The 27,912-nt window shown below is 37.2% G+C and overlaps 5 protein-coding genes across 6 annotated transcripts; 1 reads left to right on the forward strand and 4 right to left on the reverse strand.

The window, feature by feature from the left end:
• Nucleotides 140-3,313, reverse strand: LOC109947207 (receptor-like protein 12). Its single transcript, XM_020556998.1, has one exon. The coding sequence runs from the start codon at nucleotides 3,214-3,216 to the stop codon at nucleotides 373-375; it is 2,844 nt and encodes a 947-aa protein (XP_020412587.1). The 5' UTR covers nucleotides 3,217-3,313; the 3' UTR covers nucleotides 140-372.
• LOC109947411 (receptor-like protein 12) lies at nucleotides 4,876-7,833 on the reverse strand. Its single transcript, XM_020557370.1, has one exon. The coding sequence runs from the start codon at nucleotides 7,831-7,833 to the stop codon at nucleotides 4,876-4,878; it is 2,958 nt and encodes a 985-aa protein (XP_020412959.1).
• Nucleotides 10,878-12,402, reverse strand: LOC109947632 (ABC transporter A family member 10-like). The gene is made up of 3 exons (XM_020558237.1): nucleotides 11,796-12,402; nucleotides 11,610-11,689; nucleotides 10,878-11,512 (listed from the first exon to the last, which is right to left on the reverse strand). The coding sequence occupies exons 1-3, from the start codon at nucleotides 11,866-11,868 to the stop codon at nucleotides 11,414-11,416; spliced, it is 252 nt and encodes an 83-aa protein (XP_020413826.1). The 5' UTR covers nucleotides 11,869-12,402; the 3' UTR covers nucleotides 10,878-11,413.
• On the reverse strand, nucleotides 13,188-20,711 carry LOC18785480 (putative DEAD-box ATP-dependent RNA helicase 29). Of its 2 annotated transcripts, none has more exons than XM_007218481.2 (11): nucleotides 20,156-20,711; nucleotides 18,804-19,965; nucleotides 18,615-18,672; nucleotides 18,039-18,143; nucleotides 17,605-17,650; nucleotides 16,684-16,757; nucleotides 16,112-16,164; nucleotides 15,559-15,640; nucleotides 15,417-15,473; nucleotides 14,326-14,452; nucleotides 13,188-13,640 (listed from the first exon to the last, which is right to left on the reverse strand). In XM_007218481.2, exons 1-11 carry the CDS (start codon nucleotides 20,514-20,516, stop codon nucleotides 13,396-13,398), a joined length of 2,370 nt encoding a protein of 789 aa, XP_007218543.2. In that variant the 5' UTR covers nucleotides 20,517-20,711; the 3' UTR covers nucleotides 13,188-13,395. The 2 variants fall into 2 exon arrangements, with proteins under 2 accessions (XP_007218543.2, XP_020413348.1); XM_020557759.1 differs by having other exon boundaries at nucleotides 16,684-16,751; nucleotides 20,156-20,709.
• LOC18785493 (tRNA wybutosine-synthesizing protein 4) lies at nucleotides 20,857-26,913 on the forward strand. Its single transcript, XM_007218163.2, has 12 exons — nucleotides 20,857-21,034; nucleotides 21,318-21,406; nucleotides 21,520-21,710; nucleotides 22,006-22,087; nucleotides 22,376-22,478; nucleotides 22,905-23,025; nucleotides 23,186-23,233; nucleotides 24,214-24,297; nucleotides 24,687-24,751; nucleotides 25,672-25,723; nucleotides 26,126-26,164; nucleotides 26,426-26,913. The coding sequence occupies exons 1-12, from the start codon at nucleotides 20,955-20,957 to the stop codon at nucleotides 26,525-26,527; spliced, it is 1,056 nt and encodes a 351-aa protein (XP_007218225.1). The 5' UTR covers nucleotides 20,857-20,954; the 3' UTR covers nucleotides 26,528-26,913.

The raw sequence follows: 27,912 nt of genomic DNA on the forward strand, positions 1-27,912 counted from the left end.
ATTAGTATCTGTTGTTGAAAATAAAATATAGAAGAAAACAGACACAGAGAGAGAGAGAGAGAGAGAGAGAGAGATATATATATATATATATAATATATATATATATGGTCTATTTCAGTGGTTTACAAACTTTACAGTGTCTTTTCTCTCGTAAATTAGAGCTTGTATTAAATAAATAAATGAATAATAGTACAACCGTGTATTGTAAATGCAGATAATCCAAATCCAGATATAAATGCAAACTTCAAACATAACCTCAAGTTCGACAGGAAGACGGAGCAAGCTAAGCTGTACATGGAAGTAGAAGGAAATCAAAACAAGAAAACAACACCAAATGCATGACCTCATAAGAAACTTTCTGCATCCCCCACTCTACCTTTTCCATATCTTTAGTCTGATCTTTGCAACAATCTTAACATACAACTCATGCCTTCTTGAGATCACGAAATCCGCAAGAACCACTCCCACCACCATGCCACTTCCATATCCAGCCAAACCAAATCTCCAATCAAGTTCCAATGTTCCAGCTGAGCCTGAATCATTTTCTTCTACCAGTGAGGATGGCTGTCGAGGGGCCTCAGGATCTCCGCATTTCCTTGGCAATGGATCTCCACACAACCCGGGGTTTCCCTCATATGAAGTACTATTGAATGAAGTAAGTTGGGTTCCTTGTGGTATACGACCTGTGAGGTTGTTGTGAGACACATCTAAGTTTCCAAGAAAATTAAGCTGCGTCAGTTGTTGGGGGATCTGTCCAGAGAGCTTGTTTCGTGAAAGGTCCAGCGATTCAAGCTTCGTTAACTTGCCCAGCGATGATGGGATGGAACCAGTGAGAATGTTGTTGGAAATGTTGAGGGAGTGAAGCTCCGTAAGGTTCCCAATGAACTCTGGAATCTGGCCTTCAAATTTGTTGCTTGAGATATCAAAGGATGCAAACTCTTCTTGGATCTTTGAATAGTACAGATCCAAACCTTTAGTGGCTATTGTGATTGAGTAATCTACACTGAATATTACCAAGAAATCGTTGGCGTTATAAGTTACGTCTGTGTGCATGTAGTCTGAGTTGTTTACGGTACTGTCAGGAAACACAGATGGAATTTCGCCTGTGAAATTATTGTAAGACAAGTCAACAATGCGCAACTTGGGGAAATCAAGATTCTTTCTAGAATTTCCTATGACGCCACTGAATGCATTCTGGCGCATCGCCAGAAGTTTTAACTCAGGAAGAGTCCCCAACCAAATGGGAAAAGCATCACTGAATTGGTTGTTTGACAGAACAAGATACTCGAGCATCAGACAATTGGCCAATGATCTTGGCAATCTCCCCTGCAATTGGTTGTGGCTAACATCAATCATCCTCAAACTGCTTCTGTTGCTGTATGACTGTGGAACAATACCATGAAAGGAGTTTCTTCTAAGAAGCAAAAGGATTAGACCATCACTGAAGTTTCCAAGACACTGAGGAAGCGTGCCACTCAAGTTATTTTTCGACAAGTCGAGGTACCGAAGAGAACTCATATGGCAAAGCAACGGTGAGATTTCTCCACTAAATTTGTTCTCAGGAACTCTGTATTCTAGCATGGATGGTGGAGGGATCGGTACCGGTCCATGAAACATGTTGGACGAGAGCCTTAAACATAGCAAGTTAACCCAGGGAAGAAAAAATGGAAGTTGGTCAGAAAGGAAGTTTTCAGAAATGTCCATGTATACCAAAGTCTCTGTGCTTATGTTCCACATCCATTTGGGAACTTGGCCATGGAGTTTGTTTCTAGACAGGTCTAACCGCTCCAAATTTGTTTGATATCTCAGGAAAGATGGGAACTCTCTTATGTTGCATGCACTCAAACTTAGAACGGTGAACTGTTGAACAGTTGCATTCGTAATTTTGGATTCGGTGACGAATTCCAAATTGTTCCAATTCAGTTGGAGTTCATAGAGATTTTGTAGCTTTTGAAACATTTCTAACTTTACTACACCGCTCAGGTGATTTCCATGTAGATAAAGGAGCTCAAGATTCATGAGATTGGAGAATGAGGTAGGAATTGAACCATTCAAACTATTAAAAGAAAGGTCTAGGTAAATTAGTTTGGTAAAGTTACCCAGCCAAGATGGGATTGGACCAGTCAATGGATTAGAATTGATCCTACACACAGTCAATTTGGTAAGGTTTGCCAAGGAATCAGGAATTGAACCTACAAATTTGTTTGCTGCAACGTCTAGATAAGTGAGTTGTCTAAGATTACCAAGTGCGGATGGAACCAACCCTTTCGAAAAATTGCATTGAGCCACATCCAACACTTGCAACAAATTAAGCTTTTCAATCGAAGAAGGTATTATTCCGTAAAAACCAGTAAAGGCAACTTTTAGTAAGACAAGAGGACTACTTCGATTAAATTCAGGAAAATATCCAGTGAGATCTTGGTTGTATCTAACACTAAGACTTTTTAAGTTTGGTAGATTGAAAATTCTCACTGGGAACTCACCAACTAGATCACATTCCCTGAGAGCAAGGAATGTCAAAAATGTTAAATTTGCCAAGGATTCAGGTACCGTTGATGATATGCTAACGAAATTAAGCTGAAGAATTTCTAGACTAGTTAAGTTGTGAACTAGACTTCTCATATCAGATGGTTGAAGTTTCAACAATCCCTCACTAGAAGATGTTTCAAGATTGCAACAAAGATTAAGGGATGTCAACTTGGACAACTGCGAAACTTCATATGGGACTTGACCAGCAAAGACAGAGGCAGAGAGGTCAAGCTGAGTGAGGTTTGGAAAATTTCTGATGCTACTAGGAATTTGAGAGTAATTGAAGTTATTATCAGAGAGGTTTAACCTTTGAAGATGAACTAGGCTGAACAGGCTACTATTGGAGTGGATAGAGCCGTAGAGATAACTGCTGCTAAGATCAAGGCCAATAACATGTCCCGTCTTTTCATCACACTCGACGCCGTCCCACGAGCAGCAGCTGCTGTTTCCTCCTCCACCAAGTTTCCATGCAGAAACCTTTGGATAAGCACCATCATAACTTGAAGCAGATTTGTCAATAATAAAGCTCTTCTTGAACTGCAGCAAGGCAGAGCTCTCCTCCTCACGGCAAGAAAACTGCTGCAAAGAGTATACAAATTTAGCAACCGCAAGATGAAACAGCAGCAGAACTACTAGTTTCGAGAGCATGCGAATCAACACGTTGAAAAAGCACAGGGATAGCCCCATAATGTTCTGATATTTTTTTCTGTGCACTCTTAGCTAAATGACAATCTGTGTGGAAGTGAAGGTTAGAGAGAGCTGTTTATAAACTGGGAGGGTCAAATTCTTGAGCAATAATATGACAAGATTGAATATAAACAAGTATAATCGAGTTAACATATCAACTTGGCATTATATGGCATCATCAAGAGATAATGTTATTGACATTTGAATCAATAAAATAATAAAGAAGTGTTTTCAGACTCTTGACCAAATAAAAGAAATGTGCTTTCACATTCCAGAATCACAAAAGTCAAGAACTTCCGTTTTCAATATATAGTGGAATGTAAATGCAACAAGTACTTATCACAGGAAATTATTTCATCCTTCCCATTAAGAACAATTGTTGTCGATTCGGAATAAAAGAAAAACAATTCATGTCAACTACATAGATTGGTTTTGTGATATGTTCAATTAGAAACGGCCAACAAACTTCAAGTCAAGTTGTCATGAACTTCGGTGTTGCAAAATTGACAAATTCTTAATATGGGATAAGGTCTACGTGGGTGCAATGGCTGGTCTGTGTAAAAGGACTAGAAGATAAGGTTATATAAGATCATCCCCAACCCTTTTTCCTATTCATTTTTAGGAATATTATTCAGTCAGAAGTCAAATTTTGGGAAGAACATGGTATAATGAACATATCCAACCCAAAACTAATTGACAATGAGTGGAGATTGCCAGGATCCTTTAAGCTATTTATGCTAGGCTTTCATCCCCGGTGTGGATACGCTGAACAGAACATTGTATTACTAGAATCATAACCAATAAAATGAGTCTTTGAGCCTTGTTCATCAGACATTTACACCATATATATAGATATATATTCAAGACTTTTGCTATACTATACACAACAATCCCTCAGATTACAAGGAAATCTGGGCGTCTTGGAGTGCAAGACAAGTTTACCAGTTTACAAATATCTGTATGCAGGATGACTAGTCATACTAATTGGATCATGATCATCAAACAGGTCTGTCAAAACCGCAAGCAAAGTATATACAAACAGAGAAAAATACGTATACGTACTCATGACATTTGGAGATAATTAGATTAGATAAAACTAACTGAATCATGAAAACTTTCTCAGCCTTTACGCAGTCAAATGAGACTGTAAGTTTCAATGTACTCTCTACCTCCTATGGTGCAGCATATACAATTGCATCATCCGCCAGCTCATGAAGCCTTCAAGACTAGTAACCCTAATAAATGAGTCATCTTCAACTCTATACTCAATTATTGGTTCTACTTTTACTTTGTTAGTTCCCATATTTTCTTTTTCATCTACACTAAAGCCCAAGATTAGGATTTAATATTAGCAGAAAAGTTCGATACGTAGAGTGTGATATACTAGAAGCTCCTTTGGTAATTATTAAACAGAAAAACATTGAATATTGGCTATAAGGCATGCTGATTCCAAGATCTAAAATGGCATGCAAAATTTAATGTTTTATTTAGAGGGTTGAAGATGTTTCCCCATTGAAGAAACATTTGGACTTCAAATTTTATAGTCGCATTATAGGAAGACACAGAGCAAGGGTACATAGTATACATACACACATAGAAGGAGAAGGAAAATAAACAACATAACAAAAAACAAAGAACACCAAATGCATAACCCAATACTCAGTTTCTGTATCCCCCATTCTCCCTTCTGGGCCTTCTTCTCCTTTTCATGGTTAGTGTGATCATTCCAACAATCTCAATAAACAACTCAGGCCATCTTGTGATTACTACATCTGAAAGAACCACTCCAACTAGCAAACCACTTCCAAGTCCTGCCAAACCAAATTTCCAATCAAGTTCAAAGCCTAACTCATTTTCGTGTTCATTTGAAGAGGGTGGCAGCAGTTGAGAATTTCCACATGTATTTGGCAATGGATATCCACATAATCCCAGGTTTCCCTCATATGAAGCGATGACGAATGTAGAAAGTTGGCCTCCACTCGGTATGGGACCTGTGAGACTGTTGTGAGAGACGTCGAATCCTGATAGAAATGTAAGTTGATTCAGTTGTGGAGGGATCTCTCCTGAGAGCTGGTTCTGTGACAGGTCCAGTGATTCAAGCAGGGTTAAGTTGGCCAAGAATGTTGGGATACCACCAGAGAGAATGTTATTGGAAACATTGAGCAAGCGGAGCCCCTTTAAGTTCCCAATGAACTCAGGAATCTTCCCTTCAAATTTGTTGCTTGAGAGATCAACAGCAGCAAAGTCTTCTTGAATGAACTTATAGTATCTTTCCACACCTTTATTTGTTATCATGATTGAGAAATGATAATTGTACAACATTGAACTCCCCGAATCATAATTCGAGTTTACCTTCATATATGCAGGCTGGTTTAGAGTGATGCCTCTCAGGGAAATCCCAGAAAAGAGGTATGCAGATGGAAACTCGCCTGTGAAATTGTTGAGAGACAAATCTAGAATCCGCAACTCTGGGAAGCCGATATTCTTTTCTTGGTTTCGTATGCTACCATAGAACCCATTACGGCTCATTGCCAAAAGTTTTAACTTTGGAAGAGTTCCCAACCAGAAGGGAAAAACATCATTGAATTGATTGTTTGACAAAACAAGAAACTCAAGCATCACACAGTTCACCAGTGACCTTGGTAATTTCCCCTGCAATTTGTTCTGTCCAACATCAATCATCCTCAGATTGCTTAAGTTGGTGTATGTTTGAGGAAGAATACCCTCAAAGGAGTTGTTTCCAAGATTTAAAATCTTCAGATCACTAAAGTTTCCGAGACACTGCGGAAGTATGCCACTCAATCTGTTAGTTGACAAATCCAGGACCTTCGGAGAGCTCAAACTACAGAACAATGGTGGAATTTCTCCAGTTAATTTGTTCCCTGAAACATCATAGAATGTGATCGATGGTGGAGGTACTGGTAGTGGTCCAAGTAGCATGTTAGAACCAAGATCAAACGCTAGTAAGTTAACCCAAGGAAGGACAACTGGAGGCTGTTCAAAGCCTGAAAGAAAGTTATCAGAAATCGAGATGACCTGCAAAGTTTCCGTGCTTGTGTTCCACATCCATTTGGGTACTTGGCCATGCAATCTGTTTTGAGAAAGGTCCAACCACTCCAAACTTTGTTGATATCTTAAGAAATGTGGAAACTCTGTTATGTTGCAGGCTGCCAATCCTAGAATCCTAAACGTCGGAACAGTTTGATTACTAATGAATCTGGATTCAGTGAGCAGCTCCAATTTGTTGTTAGATAGCTGGAGGCGGGTGAGATTTTGTAACTTAAGAAACATGTGGAACTCCAGTCTACCACTTAGACTGTTTCCTTGTAGATAAAGGAGATTGAGATCAACCAGATTGGATAGTGACTCAGGAACCGAACCGTTCAATTTATTGAAAGTAAGCTCTATCTCAGTTAGTCTGCTGAGGTTGCCTAGCCATGATGGGATTGGACCAACTAATTGATTATAAGGAAGACTAAGAAAACTGAGTTCGGTGAGGTTTCCAAGGGAAGACGGAATGGAACCAGTTAAACTCATATTTCCAAGCTCCAGGAGAGTGAGTTTGGTTTGTTTACCAACCCAAGACAAGGAACCGCCACTAAAGTTATTATGAGAAAGTGACAGATATCTGAGATGGGTAAGGTTTGCCAATGAAGCAGGGATTGGACCATTGAATTTGCATCTACTCACATCTAGCTCGTTTAATGAACCGAGCTTTTCTATCGAAGAAGGCAGGTGTCCAGAAAAACTAGTGCTGGCAAGTAAAAGTGACGTGAGAGGACTAGTTTGATTAAATTCAGGCAAATAACCAGTAAGATCAGGGTTGTATCTCACACTAAGAGTTTTTAAGTTTGGTAAACTGAAAATTCTTACCGGGAATTCGCCAAACATCCCACTATCTCTTAGGAGGAGAGATGTCAAGGATGATAAATTTGCCATGGAATTGGGAACTGTCGAAAAAATGTTAACGAAACTGAGATGAAGCTTTTCCAGGCTAGTTAAGTTTTGAACTAGACTTCTCATATTGGATGGATGGAGTTCCAACAATCCTTGACCGGAAAATCTATCAAGATTGAGAGACAGATCAAGGGATGACAACTTGGACAAGTGTGAAACTTCAGATGGGACTTGACCAGAAAAGACAGAGGCGGAGAGGTTGAGATAAGTGAGCCTTGGAAAATTCCTAATGCTACTAGGAACTTGAGAGTAGTTGAAGTGATTATCAGCAAGGTTTAGTCTCCGAAGGTGAACAAGACGGAAGAGACTGCTGTTAGAGTTGATGGAGCCGTAGAGAAAACTGCTACTAAGCTCAAGGCCAATCACATGACCCGTCTGCACATCACATTCGACGCCGTCCCATGAGCAGCAGCTGCTATTAGTTCCTTTAGCTGGTTTCCATGATAAAAGCTTTGGATAAGCACCAGCGTAAAGCGAAGCAGATGCATCCAGAAAAATGCTTTGCTTGAATTGCAGCAAAGCAGAGCTTTCCTCATCATGGCATGATGGCTGCTGCTGCTGCAAAGAGTTCAAAGAGTAAGCAATAACCACAAGATGAAACAACAACAGAACTACTAGTTTTGAAAGCATCTTGCCAATGGACACATTATAGTACCCCATATGGTGTTTTTTTTTAAAACTTTTTTTTGCACTCTTATCTAGAGAGCCTGTATTGGAAATGCAAAGTGAGAGACCTTTTTATTGACTGACTGGTCATGAGGAGCAATAATTGCATAAAATATTCAAAGATATTGACTTTCTCAAGTCAACTAATAAGTTAAGTTTATTTGATATGTCTTTAAAAATATGTCTTCACTCGATCGATCTCATCCATCCATCTGATCTTTGATGCTCCAAAACATACGTTTGCACCAACAAAGACATGCAACCTTAACTATTGCAATCTTTGCAATTTGCAAAGGCAAGAACCATCTGTTAGATTTTTTAGAAGGGTGGATTTTTATGTTTTTTTTCTTTAAAAATTCATCTCTTTAATTAAAAAAATTATATGTGGAACATGTGGGAGCGATTTTTCCCACGAGAATATTCGATTGATTGATTCCCCTTTCTTCTTCGTCGCCTCTTTCTCCCTGCAAAATAGATCGGAATAAGAGGACCACACCCAGGAGATGTTGGCCAAAGGTCCTCCGATGCCTATGTTAGTTCAAGAGTTTATAGGAAAGCAATAATTAACTAAAAGGGTACGGAGTTGTATGTATGGCATGAACCGGTTGGTCGGAGCAGTGTGTGATGGCCAGAGCCTTTATAAGAGGGAGAGAGAGTATGGCGGCTAGGGTTTGTGAGAGGGAATTTCTGCAGAGTTTCATAGAGAATTTTAGACGTACCTCAACCATTGTGCGTAGCCATCTATTTATAGGGGCCTCGGAGGCTAAGGTTTTCGAAGGAATAATTCTGCAGATGGAAAGGATTCCTTAGGAAATCCAAAAATAAATAAGGGCAATTTTGTCCATTTTGGCTTCTTTTAAAAAATTTCTCTCTCCTTTGGCCTTTTCCAAAGTCTCACAAGGAATTATTCCTTCCTGATTTGAAGAGATTGGCTTAATTAGGGATTTGATTTGAATCAAATCCTTAATTAAGGTAGGAATCAAATTAATCCCAATTAAATTAGGTAACTTCCAATTAGGTTAAATAATCCCCAAATAGAAGGAAATATTTGACCTAGGGTTTTTGATTTAATTTGGTTACCACAGAACATGTGCTTCGGTTTTGGTCTATGTTTGGTCTATGCTTGTTTTGGCCCAAAAACAGAGAAGTGGGTTTTTCAAGTTGCAAGTTGATTTGTGAATTGAGTTCTAAGAGGCTCGTGGGCTAATGATGGTTATTAGGGTATATTTCCAGAAATTATTGTTGGGTTCATTTTTACACATGATTTATCATGTTATTTACCTAATGTTTTGAGTTAGTTCTTGACATTATATAGCATTTTTCTTCTTTTTTGGGTATGGATTTTACTTTGGTTGGCATAGATGTGTGCTAAAAGTGCATTATTGAATATAAATTCTGATTTTGCTCATTTTCGCAAGCCAACTTTTTGACTGTGGATCACCATGCTCCAGTGCTCAGATAAGGTGAAGCTCTTCATGAAACTTGTTCCAATGGATGTTGACTACAACATATCTGAATGTGAGCTTCATTGAACAAGTATAGCCTAGCCAGCTGATCCAGCATTAATCCTAACTCTGGAATTGTGGTTTGGACCACCTTTACCTCCATTGGATCCCTCTTAAGGTATTAAAAGTCAAAAAAATGATGAAATGTGGACATTAGCCTACCTAGCTTTAGGAAAAGGTGAAGTATCCTATGGATTGGTGAGTTGGCAAGGGAGAGTGGGTAGCTAAAGGGGGAAATCATTCGAAACATTCTGTACACTTTGCATTTTTCTGAAACAAGAGAGAGAGGAGAGCAAGGAGCAGCCAATCAAAGGAGGCTACCAAAGAGAAGAAGAAACCATTCCACCATTGAAGGCTTTTGTGCCTTCACCTTCATAAAATGTGTAACTTTTTTCTAGTTTTATTTCAAGTTGTATTTACTATGAACATGTGAAACTAAACTCCATAGCTAGGGCTTAGGTTGAAGCCCTAAACACGTTTATACTTTTGTTTCAATGCTATGTGTTTGTTTATTCCTTTGATTGATCACCTTAGGTTGTATGCATCTAGCTAAAGTTGAGAAGTTATGTAAGATACCTAAGAACATAATTTCTAATTAGCAACAAATGATTGAATCTTTTCTAGGTGAGCATCATGTGAATTGGTTTCTTGACAACAAATGATGAAATCCTCTTTACTAAAATAATCTATATCGATGTATGTTTTTCTTTTATTAATCACCTTTGAAAGCATGCTTCTTGAGATTGTTTGAATTATATGTTCCCTAATATTTTCCTAAGCAACTAATAGATGAAGTAAGAATCATCCATGTAAATTGGTTTCTTGAATGCCTAATGTAAACACCATGCTATTAGGGTTTTTGTGATGTTCATATTCTCTTCAAACTTAATGGATTTTTCATATGATTAAATTGAAGTATTAAAGCATACCTAGATTGATTTTATGGGAAGCACGAGTATTGTAACACTAAACACGCACTTTACTTATCTTAGAGAGAATAAATGTGTTTTGAGCTACTAAACTCGGTCTTGATTGCTAATATTTTCATCAATGTATCTAGAATTTATATCCTGAGTACCCATAAACATGATTTGGATTTTTTTGGGTGGATTCCGAAAACCCTAATGTTTTTCACTATTTAAATTACACTTTATTAATTTCATTTGTTGATCTTGCTAAAATTAGAGTTCGGTTACATTTTAAGCAATAGAATTAGTTCACTTGAATCAAATCCCCATCCCCACTTTGTTTTGTACGTATGTGTGTTGTTTGAAGTCTTGAGTGTTATTTCCATTGAATTATGCTCACTTTGGTATCTATTTTTGACATTTGGCTTGCACGAGTTCTTCATTTTTCCGTGCTGAATCTAACCATATAAAGAATGTAAAATTTGGATTAAAGGTTTGAAAGTTACAAGTCAAAAATAGGACAGATGTCGAAATTGAAAAATGGAGGAAGTTCATAAATTCCTCTCTGACTTAAAAGTGCTACAGTATCCAATGATAAAAAAGCAATACAACTGTGATATAGTAGCGATACAATGGGTTGGGTTTGGAATTAGTCTAGGAGGCCGGTCAATTTGTGGTTGACCAGAGGATCTTTGTTGCCTGCCAGGTAAGAATAAATTCAATAAAGTAATAATATTCGAGTGGGTGTTTTTCCTTTTTTTTTTTTTCAAAATAGTATAGCCACTTTCTTGTTTTACACGTGGCGCATAGGCAATGGGCAGGTCTATATATATATACTAGATTTTTTTGAGTTTTTTATTAGAATAGTATAGCCGCGCGGCTTTACTTGTTTGATACGTGGAGCATAGGCACTGGGTGGAGATTTTTTGAGATTTTTTTTTTAAGAAATAGTACAGCCGTGCGGCTATACCCTCTTTTTTTTTTTTTTTTTTTAAAATAGTATCACTGCCAGGCTTTACGTTTTAACATGTGGCGCGTAGATACTGGCCGGTCTATATAGTATAGCCGTGCGGCGTTACTAATTTTCTAAAGAAATAATATAGCCGTGCGGCTATACGCGTTTTTCCGAATTTTAAAAAAAATTAGTATAGCAGCCCGGCGTTACTCTTTTGACACATAGGCGCTGGCCTGGTCATAGATGTGATCGAACATGAAATCAGGATCGGGAAAAATTGAGTCTCCAAGTCTGGATTCTGTTCCCTGGACGTTTAGCATAGTAACATTACTCAGTAACACTAGATTAAAGTAAAATCAAATAAACAACAGCCAAAACAAAATTAGAGAAATTGCAACTTACCATGACATTATTGGAGAAGTTGTCCATGAAGCTCGTTGAGTCCAGTGAGATAGAATTCAAGAACAAATTCCCAGCCACAGCTATCAAAACGTAGTACGAACAGATTAAATCATTACCCACTAGATGAAAAAATCAGAACCAAAATAATGATCAAAACATGTAAAGAGAAGAGGGAGAGAGGACTACTTTCTCCAAAGGACTGATTATTCCCAGTCACAAGTATTGTTACAGGGCATGACTGTCTTCCTGCATGACTCATTTGGCAAGTCTGTAAATGGAACAAAATCACTTCTCACCGCGCGATAACGAGGAGCTGGCATCTGCAACAATGGAGGCCATTCTGTAGGCTTGGGGATGGCACAATTGTCCACACTTATCATTGGGTTTACCCAATTCTTTATCTACCATAAATTGGATAGTACCAATGAGCAAGCAGAAGAAAGCTCAAGAGATATAGACCTGAAAGGTTAAGTTTTTTCTGAGCAAAGCATTGGACTGAGTCCAGAAGCTTGCTGGGAGGAGTGAACGATCCGCCATTGACGTCCAAAGCAAGAGAATTCCTTTAACTGAGAACCAACATACCCGGATTCAATGTTTCTGTCAGCACCCAAGAATCAAAACCAAGTTCATCATTTAAAAACCTTCAGAGAACAAAAGATAAAAATTAATGCCTACAATTGTAAATAATACCTGTAAATGAAGAACCTCTTGTATGATTGGGAATTCTGAATGAACACGAGAGAAAAAACTGAAATATTGAAAAGATGGTCTCCTGCCCTGCTATTGGCTTTCTGCGCCAAGGAAATGCAATTTGTCATTACCGTTGTGAACGTATTTTGTTTGCTTGTGTACATAATTACCCCTGATTTTTCCCCCCACTGTAGTGAAGTCATTTGGACTGGCGCTGCCTAAGATGGTAATAATTAACAATAAGACGACACGCGGGATGATAAAACGACTCCAAATGTGACAGCCTTTTTTTTTCCTTTTAAAATGAAAGAGTTAACGACTTCTTAATTAATTAATTTAATTATAGTATTTATCCCTTTAGAGGGTTAGAGTTTCCCTATGAAATGTGAATAATGTTATTGGTCACATAGTGCTTGTCTGTATATTGAGGAAGTAGATGCATTGTCTACGCATGGAAGTGAATCTTGTTGGGGCTCAAGGGCCAATTCTGCAGATTGACCTCATTAATCATGACAAGGTGTCATTGCCTTATGAGAGTATGATAAGCAAAATTCACCGTTCTCTTGTTGCAACTAACACATGGTAAAATCTCACATCACTAATTTTAGAAGATGTCTCAAGTTCGAATGTTTCCTTCCCATAAAAAAAGAAAGAAGAAGTGGTAAAATTGTTACAAATGCAAGGTAGATTTTTTATATTTGACCCTCTACCCAACTTCTTTTTTTTTCTACATTTTTTATTTTTTTAGGTTTAATGTAAGATTAAGTGTCATAATTTTTATCTCGAGAAACCATGGCAGACTGCTGATGCAAAGGCTTGTTTGGATTCTCCAAAGGGATTTTTAACTTCAACCTCTGCTTGCCTTTAAAACTAAAAATCAGAAAGAGGTACAAATAAATACTGAAAAGCAAATTAATGATAACTTTCATCCATCCTGTTAGAGAAGTGCAAAATTGGCTTAATCTATAAGTACAGTGATTGATAACAATACTCTTCCCCTACTTTCTTTTCTTTTTTTTCTCTTCTTGGTGCTCTACAAAACATCTTGCCGAAGGAGCAAAGGGAAAACTCACAAGACTCATATTAGGCAATTCTTTTACCTCTTTCCCTTTCCTCTTTGTCCACCTTTTCCACCTTTTCCACCTTTTCCACTTTTACCAAATTTGTTACCCTTAGAAGACTTGCTCTTCATATACGAGATTCTGTCGGCCTTTTTCTGTCGATCCTTCCGAACCTGTTCTAAGTCCTTGATTTCAGAACGCACGTGAGCATTAGGCACAGAGTACTGCTTCCTGCTTCCCCAAGACTTCTTCCCCTTGTTCCCCTGCCACCTACGGTTACCTGCAAAAGACATGCATGCCCAGTAATATATATTAGGTACCTATAATCAAACTTCTTAGCTTCACCAGAGGGGCAATCAGCTTTTATCTTCTAAAACAAAACTGAAAAAACATTGCAAAATAGAATTGTTACAATGGACCTTCACCATTGCACCAAGTAGAATGATGCCTACAAATTTTATATTTCAACATTATCAGCAAATTAGCAAGTGTGCTCAGAGCATATTGACTTCCCTGCTAACTATACGTCGCATATATGGCTTTATCTCATCCGACAGCTAGCACACTACATAATTTGGAAGGCAGGAAACACAAGACAGAAAAAGAAGCCAGCTCTAATGAACTGAACAAAGATTCTCATTGGATCACACAAAACGCCAAAACAATAAAAAGAAAACGGGTTCATCGGAAAAGATTCTTTTATATAGGAAAAAACAAAAAAGGCTTGGTGCAGGAGAAGATTGTGGATAAATAACCAATTGATATCTTCCACAAGAAATGCTGAAAGAAACCTTTTTGTTTTTTAGAAAGAAAGTTTTTCTACTAGCCTGAATCCTTACACCTGGTCACCATTCTATGTTTGATAATGTAATACCCAAAAAAAAAAAGTAAAAATAAAAATATATATCAATCAAATTTAAGAGAGAGAAAAAAAAAACATAAAACTTCCAAACAGAAAGCATTACCTGCAGCTTCCTCAGCATTCCCTTCATTAATTCCTTTGAGAGATACTTTATTGTGAGAACGTTCTTTCCACCTCTTGTATATCCCAGTTTTCTCAAGTTTTGCTTTTGCACCACTCTCTGTCTTTATCTGTACACCATAAAAATATAAGCATAAAAGTTTTGAGCTATGCAACTAAAAAAAGAAAAAAAAAAACAATAATCGTAGCAGGCACACCTTGAAGATACTATTAAAAGAAAACAATAAGAGTTCATAATTGAAACACCTCTGAGGTTTAGCATAATTATGATTAGACATTGTGTGCTTGGAAATTACACAAACAGGGTTTTGACAGGACCAACACATATGTAAAAGCTGTGTTTTGAAACCATGACACGTTTCAAATGAAACATAGCATTGTTCACAAACTTAAAAGCCACCACCCAATACTCATGCTCGCCATCAGGGTCGGATTCTTTTCATACCTAGGTTTCCTAAGCAATAGCAGCACCTAAGATGAGAAGGCAATGGTACCAACAGAGGTGTTTGGATATCGAAAAGAATTTTCTTATACAACCTATTGCATCAAAGTTTCTTAGTCTGACAACCATAAAATGTTAGTTAATAATTGCTACTAATGAGGTTCAAATAATAATAAATGCAATGAAAAAAATACATAAATGTTAACGATGACCATAATATCATGCATGTTTAGATATACAGTACACATATGTTGCTTTCTATAAACATCTAAGTGGGCCATTGACTAGTTTTTGGAACATTTCCTGGATGTGTCCACCGTATATCTCAATATGGATCCACATACACCCGACTCTAGTAATTTTTTTTCTCTCAAGAAGAAAACTTATTTGAACCCAAAAGCCAGCGCCACAGCCGATAATTTATTTACCAATTAAAAATATCCACTTCAGTTATATGTATTCTTTTCAGAATAGCAAGTTTCAGTACAAGAGCAAAAAGACAAATGTTCTAGATATAACTACAAGAACAACATGATGTTCAGAAACTAAATGGAAATTAATACTAGGAATGATCCAATAAGTGTCAAAAGGGAACACATGTCAAATTAATTACGGATGTTGAGATAGCATACCTTGCCACTAGCTGTCACACGGTCGCCATTATTTAACTTTATGTACTTTTTCCCCCTCTGCCAGCCATTAGTTTCATGAGATTAACAGCAAAATAGTTAAAACAAAATGACAATGAAAAAATAATATTACTGTTCAAAGTACCTTATCCCAATGAAATACAGATTTCTGTTTCTTCATGCCCACATTATCATCTGCAACCAGATCTAGAACAGCAGCTTCCAACCTATGAAGACAGATGGGGTCAACTGGTGCCCAGAGCACAAGAGATTGCATACATCTAATCTTCACAAAAATAATCAGATAATTTGAGCCACACAAGTTAATGAAACTTGGGTTGAAAGTCAGGACTCATCCAACTTGGGGGAAGGAGGAGGGGTGGGGGAAGCTGAAAGATATTCCTGTTCTCCCCACTCCAATCCCATGTGAGCACACTCACTTATGAGAGAGAGAGAGAGAGAGAGAGAGAGAGAGAGAGAGAGATGCATAGAGATTGGCTATTGCATACTGCCAGAAAAACTTGGTAACATGACATGGAATTGTCAACACACTTCCAGACAAATACACACCAAGAACTACCTATGCCCCACAATAAGATTTCATTTATTTACAGCAGCAATTAAAGGTAAATACCTTAAACCAAGTTAAAAGTTAGTTAAATCAATTTCCACAGAGCTAAAGTAGAATCAAGTATTACCTATTTGAGTCAAAATCACCCTTTCCTCTTACTGAGAGTCCTGCTTCTGTATGCTGGACAACAATAGCAGGATAGTCCAATGGTCAGCCAGGTTCCAATTTTTGTGATCCAAATCCACAACACAACTATTTGATGTAACAAATTATTGGCAATTCAAAATCAAGGTGATGAATTTTGTTCTATTTTTTATTTTTATGGAGTTTTATCAAGATATTGGAGGACCTGTCTTTGTACTGTGTTTCTGATTATTATCAATAAAATTTTGTTTCTCATAAGAAGATTATATGTGAAGGTGAGGATTTTTTTATAAGAAACAAACTTTTATTAAAGCTTGAGAAAACAGAAGATGTAGTGGACAAAACATCCACTGTGTAACGATACAAATATAAAATCTAACCATCATCAACAAAACCTCATAAGCAATATCAGAAAGGAAAAAAAACAAAAACAAAAACAAAAACAAAACATACAGGAAACAGATACCTAATCTGACCATATTAGAGAAAAACAGTATAATATTGCAATATAGCACCATAACTAACTTGAGAAATTATAAAAGTAGTATGACCTACATGATTTGTTGGTACCGAACTTATAAAGTACTCCTCATCCTTAAAGCTCCTTGCCTTTCTTTTAGAGCCTGATACTAATATCCAAGAGAAAACAACAAAGTATTAATAAACCATTCCATAAACAAGCATATAATGTGTTATAGGGAGACAGAAAAGGAAAAGGAGCCAAACCACTCCCTAACGTGTTAAATGAAGGTGAAATGACATTTCAATGATATGTGCCTCTAGATCCACTTCCCAAATACCAGGTTTCAGTACCATTGAATATTACCACTTTAAACAACTTATAACCAAGGAGCACAATGGGGACAAACCATACAACAACAAAATCTCCTGGCATTATTCTATTAGATTACTTTGCAAATTTACCAGTTAAAATGATTATAAACTAGTTCGGGAATCAGGATAAGAAAATCAGGATGAGAAATTTCTTGCTATTAGTTCAAGGATTAGAATAATTGCTCATGCAAGGCAAATACGTTCAGCACTATTGCTTAGTTCTAACACTAAAAGTTAGCATAAAATATGTGATATATCAGGCCACATCTTAAATGCATCTCCGCAATAGAACCCACGACTCTTTTCTGTTTGAACAGAAGCTTGTTCATTTTTTTCAAAACAAGAGTTATAACCTACCACAACCCGCATGCAAGCAGGCGGCTGCTCAAAGTTTCATTTCTAGAACTTCTTTTACCCATTCAAGATTCCGTTTACAGCTTGGGGTCTAATAAACTGTCCTAACCAGGAAATAAAAATCTATATAATCAAAAATCAAAAATCAAAATCAAAAGAGAAAAAAACCGTTTGAGCAGAGTGGCAATCTGCATGAGGACTGTCAGCTTTGGATGACACGTCTATATACCTTTATTATCTATATATAACACCACACACACATATATCAAACTCTGAACTAAGGAATACCTTTCTTCTCCTTTGCCATTGAAGGAGTAATCTCATATTCAACTCCCTGAAAGTACCCAAAATTCAGTTTAGCACAATTTAAGATAAGGGAAGACATGATATGATTATTGATGCAAACCCATGTACATAACCTTTGCTTTAGAAATATACAGAAGTGGTCATTTTCAAATTGAACTCAGTATTAAAGACAATTGGTACTACTAAATATCCATCTCTATTTCATTTTCACCCTCATTTTGTAAGAAAACAGTAACCCAAGGCCAAATTTTGGTTTCCAAATTTATTTCCATAGAATAAGACACTTCCTGCAAAAGTCACTGCACATTATAGAACTTGTTCAGTGGTTATAAAAATAAAAATTTTAAATTTTTTTTTAAAAAACAGTAGCATTTAAAAATCAGTAAAACCATATAATACCACACTAAAATATTTACCTTTTCCGCATGATTATCAGAACGTTGCTGATGAAATAAATTAATGACCTCTTCATGAATAGCTCTTTTTTCCCTCATTACATCAACCCATTGACGAGAAGAACCCTGCACATAAGCCATATACTTAATCTAACACCAAATAAGGCCACATCTGAACATCAAGAACAGAAGCCACGAAGAATAGCAATTATACAGGTAAGACATACACATTTATGTAGGAACTAGTTGATGTCATCTTGCACATAACATAAGTTATTTCATCCAAACATACTCAAGGTGCCCAATTACGTACAATGGCATCACCTTCCAAATAATAATAAACTTCAAACTAAGCTCAGTGTTTGTTCTTGTTATCTTAAAAGCGCCCAATTACACACAATGGCATCGCCTTCCAAAAAATTTTATCAAAAAGGAATGTGTACAAAACAACCCCTCCAACTATAGAGCAGACCAGCATGTATAGGCATTGTATTAAACTTGGTTAAAAAGAAGATTAAGAAAATTGTCACTTAGATCAACACCATGAAGTTTCCAATTAAATGAAATCTACTACTAAGGCATAAAGTGGAGAGTTACCTTCAGATTCTTTGATTTAGCAGCTTCACCTTCAGTTTCTAGAATGGTCTGCTTGGGTCTAGCATAAATCAGACATTGAATGGTTAAAGTTAGAATCTTCAAATCCTCAGAAGAAGAAACATAATAGAAGGGCATCCCGAAATATTATTAGAAATATACAGTAAAAGACCAATGCTTGTAGTGTAAAACCTGAATGTCTTCAACCGCTCAGAAAATGCCAATGCCTTCAACTCTCCACCATCCAGTACATTTTTAAAAATTGGATGCAACCCTTCACGAGGTAAATCTTTTGCTCTTCTAACAGACTCCTTTGAAGGTGCGGGTTTTGTCTTTGAATACAAGCGGAATGCATTGGCACATGTTTTCAGCATTAAAATGAGCTCTGAAGAAGAATCAATTATCTCTCTAACCCTATCCGAAACAAGATCAATAACGGTTTGGGGGAAACGCCCGTAAACAGTTTCTCCATTTGCAACTGCTTGATCAATCTTGGACATCATTCCATCCATATCCTGTAAAACCTCCTCTTCGGTAGGTGCAGCCCTAATTGGTTTTGAAAGAAACAGATGAAGATCTAAAAGGTTGGGCATATCTTCAGATGTCACAAGAGAGAATGCAGTACCAGTCCGACCAGCCCTTGCAGCTCGGCCTACTCGATGGACAAAAAGTTTAGGCTTTGGGGGAAAGTCCCAATTGATGACATTGTCAAGCAACGGAATGTCAATTCCCCTAGCTGCAACATCAGTGACAATTAACAGCATAGTCTTTCTCGCCCTAAACCTTGATACATGAATTTTGCGAGCATCGTGATCCATGTCACCATAACATACAGAAGGCTCGATGCCCTCTTCTCTAAACAAGATATTCAGGAACTCCACATGATGTTTTGTAGAAACAAAAATCAATGTCTGCTCACCAGATTTAATGTGCTCCCTTATCAAATAAAGTATTGCTGCATGCTTTTCTTCCTGTCGCACGGTGAAAAACATAAGCTTCAAGTCAGGGCTAATCTTAGTATCCAAATCAAGCCGCACAAGCCGAGGGTCTTGCAGACCAGCCTTGGCAAACTCTGCAAGAGCACTAGGTAATGTTGCACTAAAAAGCAGGGTCTGACGGTTCTCACTCAGCTGCCCAAGGATTTTATGCAGCTGCTCCGCAAAACCCATGCCAAAGAGGCAATCCGCTTCATCAAAAACAACATACTCCACAGTCCTAAGTGACATGTCATCGACTTCAGCTAAGTGGTGCATCAGCCTACCGGGTGTTGCAATTATAATATCAGGGTTTTGGGCTAATTCTTCAAACTGAGTTTCCATGCTATCACCACCAACTAGTAAACTAATTCGAACATCTGCAACAAATACAGAAAACGATTTTGGTTTATGACCTTACGCAACCAACACTTTAAAAAATTGACTATATTTAAAAACCCAATATTTTTCATCAACAGGGAACTTCAAATTCTTCCACTTTCTTCCAATTTCTTTCATCAAATGAAATGAACATAAAAATATCAAACTTTGAAACAAAATGGCACATACCCAGGAAATGGCCAAGCTCTTTGGTAAACTTGTGAGTCTGTAAGGCCAAGTCTCTGGTGGGGGAGAGAATGAGCGCCCTAACACCACCCTGAGGCACGTGCTCCTTCAACCGCTCGAGCATGGGGATCAAAAACGCGGCCGTCTTGCCGGAACCAGTTCTGGCCATGGCAACGACGTCGTTTCCAGCAAGAATAAGGGGCATGGTCTTGCGCTGAATGGGAGTGGGGACTCTATAGCCCTTGCGCTTGACTCCTCTGAAGACATTGGGGCTTAGATTCAGAGACTCGAACCCTCCAGACTTGGCTTTCTTCTTCTGTATCTCCCTTCGCTTCAGGTCCGCTTTCGAGCTCACGTATACCATCGGGTTCGGATTTCTGCTCCTTTTTGGGGTTTTAGGGCTTCTTCTTTTCTGAATTGAAGAAAACAGTAGCACACAAACAGTTCAATTCAAGAACGAGCTGGAGGTTGGAGGCCGCGTCGATATCTAGGTCGGCAGAGGCGGCGTCGTTTTGGGGAAGAGAGATGAAGAGGAAAAGGGGCGCGAAGTGGTAAAGGGTTTAGTGTTAAACCTGATGAAGAAATCAGCTGCGGCTAGGTCCATTCTATAATATCCTAACAGCCACTTGGAGCTCGCCATGTGTAAGAGATATTTTTTTATATTTTTTTCTTTTTCTGAAGTTTTTTTGTTGTTGTCAAATTTCTTTTTCTGAAGTTAGGTTGCGTTGCATTGTCGAAGAAAATATACAGAGAAAGGCGAAAGACAGAACCAGGAAAAAGAAAAACTTGAAATCTCGTAACGATGGCGAAGCCAGTGTCTGATTCACACAGCAACAGAGAAGCAGTTCAAGCAACAAACGACGACGCCTCTGCCAGCAAACTGTGCGCGCCCTTAACCTTTCCACTTTCAGCTCATTTTTAATTAAGCCTGATATATTTGTAGTTTTGCATAATTGCCTACAAATTTGCATTGTTCAACCGCAAATTACTATTTTGTTCTGGTTGAATTGCATATGCGGTTTTTTTTCCGTAGGTTCTGTTTGGTTTGCTAGAAAATGAAAGAAAGGAGAGAGGATATTTGAATTTTAGATGAAGGGTGACAATGTTGGTTGCTTAGTTTTGCATTTGATGCATAATGCTAACTTTGAACTGTATTGTTAAAAAGGTCCTGCGTGAAGAAAGGGTACATGAAAGACGATTATGTCCATTTGTTTGTAAGAAGACCTGTGAGAAGATCTCCGATTATTAACCGTGGTATGTTTTAGTTGCTCAATCAAAGATAAGAGTTGAAAGCTCATGATGTTGCTAACTTTTTTCACAAGTAATGAGTGTTAATCTATTTTCTTTATTGTTTTTGCATAATCGAGGTTACTTTGCTCGTTGGGCTGCTCTTCGCAAGCTCCTGAATCAGTTTCTTGATACTGAAAAAATTGGGGGTGAAAAGGGTCATTTGAAGAAGCAGGTTTTATCACTTGGAGCTGGCTTTGATACAACATATTTTCAGCTGCAGGATGAGGGGAAAGCACCCCATTTATATGTGGAGCTGGATTTTAAGGAGGTACGAATTGTGAAACATTCATTACTATCTCATTGGTTCTGTTGCCAGCACACTGACTTTTGTATGTGGATTCTGACCAACTTAGGTTAGAAGTTAGAACTTTAAGGAGTGAATAGTGTGTTGATGAACTCATGCTAACCCACCCTGTCCTGTCAGACCAAGTGTTGATTTTCTGCTTTGAATTAATTAGAATTTTAAGTTATCTAATGTGGACAAATGTTGTCTTCCATTCTTTTGCGTGTACTTGCATCTATATTGGACAAGAAAGTAAAGTTATGTGGTCTTTGTTTTTCAGGTGACTAGTAAGAAGACCACACTTATTGAAACCTGCAGTCATTTGAAGGACAAAATTAGTGCAACAGCTTCAATCTCTCGAGGTACCTACTCTAGTGTTGCTGATGTTATAAATCTATGGTTGAATCCCTTCTATTGACTACATGTGTCTTTGGAGTGTCGTCTTTGATGTGTTATGTCACTATATGAATAGCACAGAGCTGTAATCTTCACTGATGTGCTTGTAAAAATTCCTTGGATGATTCCCCTTTGTCTTGTGGTTGAAAACTTTGATTCAGATCTTTAAGATTGTCAAGTTACTTATCTTATATACACAATTGAAATATACAAACTGTTCTTGGTACCCCCATTATAGAATTTCTACTTTGCAGAGAAAGGAGAAGTGCTCAGTGACCACTATAAGCTACTCCCCATAGATTTGCGCAACATACAACAATTAGACGATGTTATAGCTTTGGCTGGTATGGATCGCAGGTATGTGCTTACAGTCAATTTTCTTCCTTTGTTGTTTATTTAGATCTCATTGCCGTACTTTGAACACTTAGTTTTGGGTCATTGGTGTCTTCTTTTATGGCTTTCCAGATACTTCCATTTTAAAGAATAGCTACAGACTATGGTAGCTTCCTTAAAAGATTGTGATGCTTTTATTATTAGTCATATTGTATTATCCATACTAGTTCAGTGCCCATTTTGGTGTTCACATGCCAAAAATACTTTACTACACTTTTAAGATAACTTAATTTTATCGACAACATTGTTAGTTGCTGCAGTTAAAATAAATAAAATACCAGTGGATTCTTATTAATAAATAATAAAAGACTGCCCTTATTGATGGAAATTTATCATTGATATTTGTCTTGAGATAGTGATTAAATTGATTTATTCTAATATTGTTATCAGCCTTCCAACTTTTATAATTGCAGAATGCGTTTTGATATACTTGGATCCAGATTCAAGTCGTGCCATAGTTGGCTGGACATCAAAAGCATTTTCAACGGCAATATTTTTCTTATATGAGCAGGTTACAGGCCTCTTCAAACTTAAGAAGCCTTTTTGGTGTTTGTGTGTGACAATTTTCTCTCTGATATTCCTTTCTTCTTTGATTTGTGATACTGACGAGTACTTTAAAGTGGTGGTTTTATATGTGTCTCTTACATATATGGTTGGTGGTGGTTCAACAGATTCATCCAGATGATGCTTTTGGGCAGCAGATGATTAGAAACTTGGAGGTCTGCTTACTTCTTTTTACTTTCTTCCGAACTCTTTTTTTTTATTAAATAATTCCGTACTTACTTTTAAAATGCAGCAGTCAATTCAATTGAGCCCTTACAGATCTTCCCCTTCTTATTATTTTCAGTTTTCAATTCAATAGTCATAGATAAAGATGTAATATATATAAAAATATTTAAAGGACCAGGCTTTGGAGATGCGAAGATCATCTTATCGAATTATTGTAAAATGTGCCTAAACCTATATTTTCAAAATTCAAGTTTTGTGATAATCATGAGAAAATTTTGTTCCATTTCTCAGCCTTTGCCTGAGAACAGTGAATTCACTTATTACATTGCTGCCTGTCCTCAAAAATCTGCACTCCTGTTTAGCTCTGAGTGGAGTGTTTTGGGTTATTTGCTTTTGAGTGGAGTGTTTGGGTTATTTTCTTTGACTGGAACTGGTTGGGTTATTCCTAAGATTGTTCGGGATGTTTTACTGGGCACCAGAACCACAGTGTTATTTAGAAGGCGATGTCGTTGTGTCTTATATGGGCACGAAAGGAATAATAGGACATTTGAGGACAGTTAAAAGTTGGTTTCCTATAACCAAAAAAGAAAAGATGGTTCCTCTCTTTTTCCAGCTGGCGGTGACTATTGTTTTTCTACTAGTTCCTTTAGAGGATTCTATGTTCCTCTAGATTATAGACACTAGTCTGTTTGTGTGGTGTTCCTTTTGTGTACTGGATGTAGAGTGAGAGTGCATTCACTACAATATCTTGTTATAGAAAAATATAAATAGATAAATTAATTAAAGTACATACTTATTCTTTCAATAATGTAACACAAGCCTACCTTGTTGGTCAGGAATAATTGTCACTGCTTCTTATTCATGCTTTTATCCCTTTATTCCTTTAGGTGAAACTATGTTGCGCAACACCATCTCATGTTTTCTGGAATAAAGATTGATATGCATATGCTGTGGTTAATGTTTGTTTCAGAGTCGAGGCTGTGCACTCTTGGGCATACATGATACACCGACATTACAGGCAAAGGAAAATCTTTTTCTTGACCAAGGATGGCAGGTAGAAGTAATAAATTATAATTAGTATCTTTTAGCAATAAATTTTGTACTCTCTTGGGTATTGTTACATAACAGAATGTACAACAGCCAAATGATGAGAAAGAAGTCATCTACCCCTAACTAAAGCCTAGAAGGCAGGACATAGCTGCGTATGTACGCATAAAAAAATGACAATTTTATAATGCTCTGGAAATTTTGTTGGCTGAAAACGTTCAAGCTGTAGGCCCTAGTATATTGAAACTTTTGTACCTTTCTAAATCAAGTCTTTTGTGTCATGTTTCGGGTTTCTTTTATTTGCGTCCTTTTGAATGTTGTTTATATTTCACTGAATTAATCTTCATCCATTATTAATTTTAATAATGTTGTGATTTTGAATGTGTGGGGTTTCAGAGGGCTGTTGCCTGGGACATGCTAAAAGTATATAGTAATTTTGTTGAAGCTCAAGAAAGACGCAGGTATGTCCAATTTATATCTTGCAAAACTATAAGTCGTTTAGTCATATTTTGCAATAACATGCTCACTTTTTCTTTTTTCTTCTTTTTCTTTTTGGGGGGGGCGGGGTAGGGGAACCCAAAATACACCCAATGAACAGAATACAGCTAGACATACAGATCCTACAAGAAAAGACAAAATTCACTTTTTCAATTACCAATACATGTTTATTGTCATTCCTTCCCATCACATAACTTTTACCAGAAAACTTTGCTTGGTATTTATCTTATTCTTCTCCATATTTTAATGTCTTTAAGTACGACAAATATGTGAAACTCTGTCTTTCAGAATTGTTTGATAGTCATTTTATCCTGCTTGAATCTTGGAGTTCAGTTTCAATTAAAATTGTTAACCACCTGCTTGAAACAGCTTTCTATGGTCCAAGTTAACCATGCAGTTTTAATACAATATGTCATACAGTAGATTGGACTCAAATTTCAACTGGACTAACTTAACTTGCCAATTTATCTGCTTAGACATGCCAGATCCTAGAGTATAGTATGTCATTAAATATCCTGTTCTATCCTTTTGGGAGGAGATAATAATTTTAACATATTGAGTGTATTCCTACGAACAAAAACTCATGTTTGGTTTCAGATAAAGGTTAGAAAAGGGGTGGATGGCTGCCTTTTTAGATTCTTACTTTACAGAACATGAAAACTCACTGGACCCTTCTCTGGAAGCCTTTTTCCCTGATTTTAGTCTTTTTGTTGTTGTTGTTTTAAAATTCCCTTGGGTTTGTATGGTTGTATTAAGATACTTTGGTTGTGATAATGTGGTACCACCTCTGCCCATGCTTTTGCTCCTTTTATCAACTTTTAATCAGCTAACTTGTAATTGATATTCTTGGGAAGATTCTCATATGTAATGTCTTCTTGTTTAGGATTGAACGATTGGAATTGTTTGATGAATTTGAAGAATGGTATATGATGCAGGCAAGTCAACTTCTCATTTCTGTTGTAAAAGAACACAGTATGCTAATTATTTTTGGTAAAAGTAATTTGACATGGGTTGGTTAGATTGGTCTCCTCCCTGAGTGTGTTTGTGCCTTGTGTGCTTGCACATGTGAGCTTCCACATGTAAGGCACATGAGTCATGGGACCGCAGTGAGTCCAGTAACCTAAGGTGTGTAGGGCCAGAAGCAACCATGGCTCCTGTTTCTGGGAGGCTGGATGATGTCACCCATACTACCATACTGGAAAACGCTGATATATGCTTAGGCATCATCCCCATCTCTCTCCCTTATTTGGGAGGCGGTGAAGGATTTATTATCAAATGTTCATCAATATACTCATCAATTTTTCTCTAAAATTTTGTCCCGAACTGCTGATTTTCAGGAGCACTACTGTGTGGCTTATGCAATCAATGATGCCATGGTATGTCCACATATGACTGAAAGCCTGGAATATGCATCTGCAATTCATCACTTATACGCTTTTTACAGTTTTCTTTTTTGTTTTTTCATAATTATACTGTCATGTGATAGGGAGCCAAATATTTGATAAATCTTTTTTTAATATGAACAAAACTTGGAACCCAAATTCACATATGACCCACTTGATGGCGTACAAAAACTTAGCTTTTGGTAAACACTTCTGAGTTTTAACCTTCCACTTTTATTTCTTCTCATCATTCAGGGTCTGTTTGAGGATTTTGGTTTTCCTAACAACCAGCAGAAGCAGCAGCAGCACATGCAGAACGTGCCCAACCCCTCATCCTCATCATCCTCATCATATTAGACCAATCCACTATGCTGTTGCCAAGTTTGGTTAAACAATGTATAAGTTCATCTGACTGTGCATGCCAACCTTACTGCCGGGGGTGTTTTGTCAGGTAAACAAAGGGTCTCTCAACTACTGCCTAGTCTTGGCCCTGGTTTCCAAAAAGATGATAGTATCACCGTCTATCTCTATCTGTGTATTGTTTTGACTCAAAGAAATGGATCTTTTTTTTCTTTTGGGTCTGAAAAGAAAATGGATCCTTTCTTCCTTTTCGTGCTAGCTGTTTGGCAAAGAAAAACTTGGTGGGTCCACCAAAGCACCAAAAGCATGTAATCTTATTGGCTTTGTGGGGCCAACGCCATGTGGTGAGCAAATATACGTATGCATGGTTTGGTTCTTTCCTATTCTTTTCGCTTATCTTCTTTTGCTCGCCCATTTACCTATTGTTTTCTTCTTTCTTGGATGGCCATCATGCATTTGATTTGGGTCACATATTCCTGTGGAAGTTTCTGTATTTATTTTTTTTTAAATCTGGTTTTGAAACTTTTACCCAAAAAAAAATTTCTGGTTTCGAAACGTAATGTTTGGGTCAGTATTGTTACAAGACTTGGTTGATTTGACCAGAAGTCCAGACTCAGAAAATTTACTGTTTCCGACTTCCAGTAGTAAAAGGAAAATTATTATATTTATTTATGTCCCAAAAGTTCTACATAAAGGGCAAAAAGACAGAATATAGCCCCGATACATGATTTTCGAAACAAAGTTGAATAAAATAATCTGGACAATTTCCTTATCTATGCGTGTTGCCCTTGCACATAAGTTTTGCTAATTTGCTAGGGTTACTAAACCCTAATTTGCTCGGAGTGATGTTCCTCTTACTCTTTTTTGATACAAGTGGTATCGTTAAGAGTAGAAAATCAAACAAACGCCTTTGATTGCAGGTTAACTACATAAGCTATAAACCCTTTGTGCAGATTTTCCTAATACCAATTTTAGCTTTATGCACTTGATGTCATATATTTTATTTTGAAGTGCAAGTACCATATACACCTTTCTACTCCCCTATATTAGTAAATGTACCCTATAATGTAACCTATAAATTGGACATGTACCCGAACGAACCCAATTGTTTACAGTATCTTGGCATTGTCAATCTAAACCCTCTCAAATTTTATTCTTCTTTATTAAAAGAATATACATATATATAGTCTCCTTCTGTTGAGAGATCTCTAAAATAAATTATTTAAGGGACACCCTTTAAGGTCTCCTATAAAAAAAAAATTCAACGATTCAAACCATCTATTTTTTAAGTCTACATTCATAGATCATCCTTGCAAAAAATTAGAGAAATCGAAAACTGTTTCGACATTCAATTGTGTCTTACAAAAGTAATGAACACGGTG

The sequence above is a fragment of the Prunus persica genome, chromosome G2 (genome assembly GCF_000346465.2).
Source record: "Prunus persica cultivar Lovell chromosome G2, Prunus_persica_NCBIv2, whole genome shotgun sequence".
NCBI classification, from domain to species: Eukaryota; Viridiplantae; Streptophyta; class Magnoliopsida; order Rosales; family Rosaceae; genus Prunus; species Prunus persica.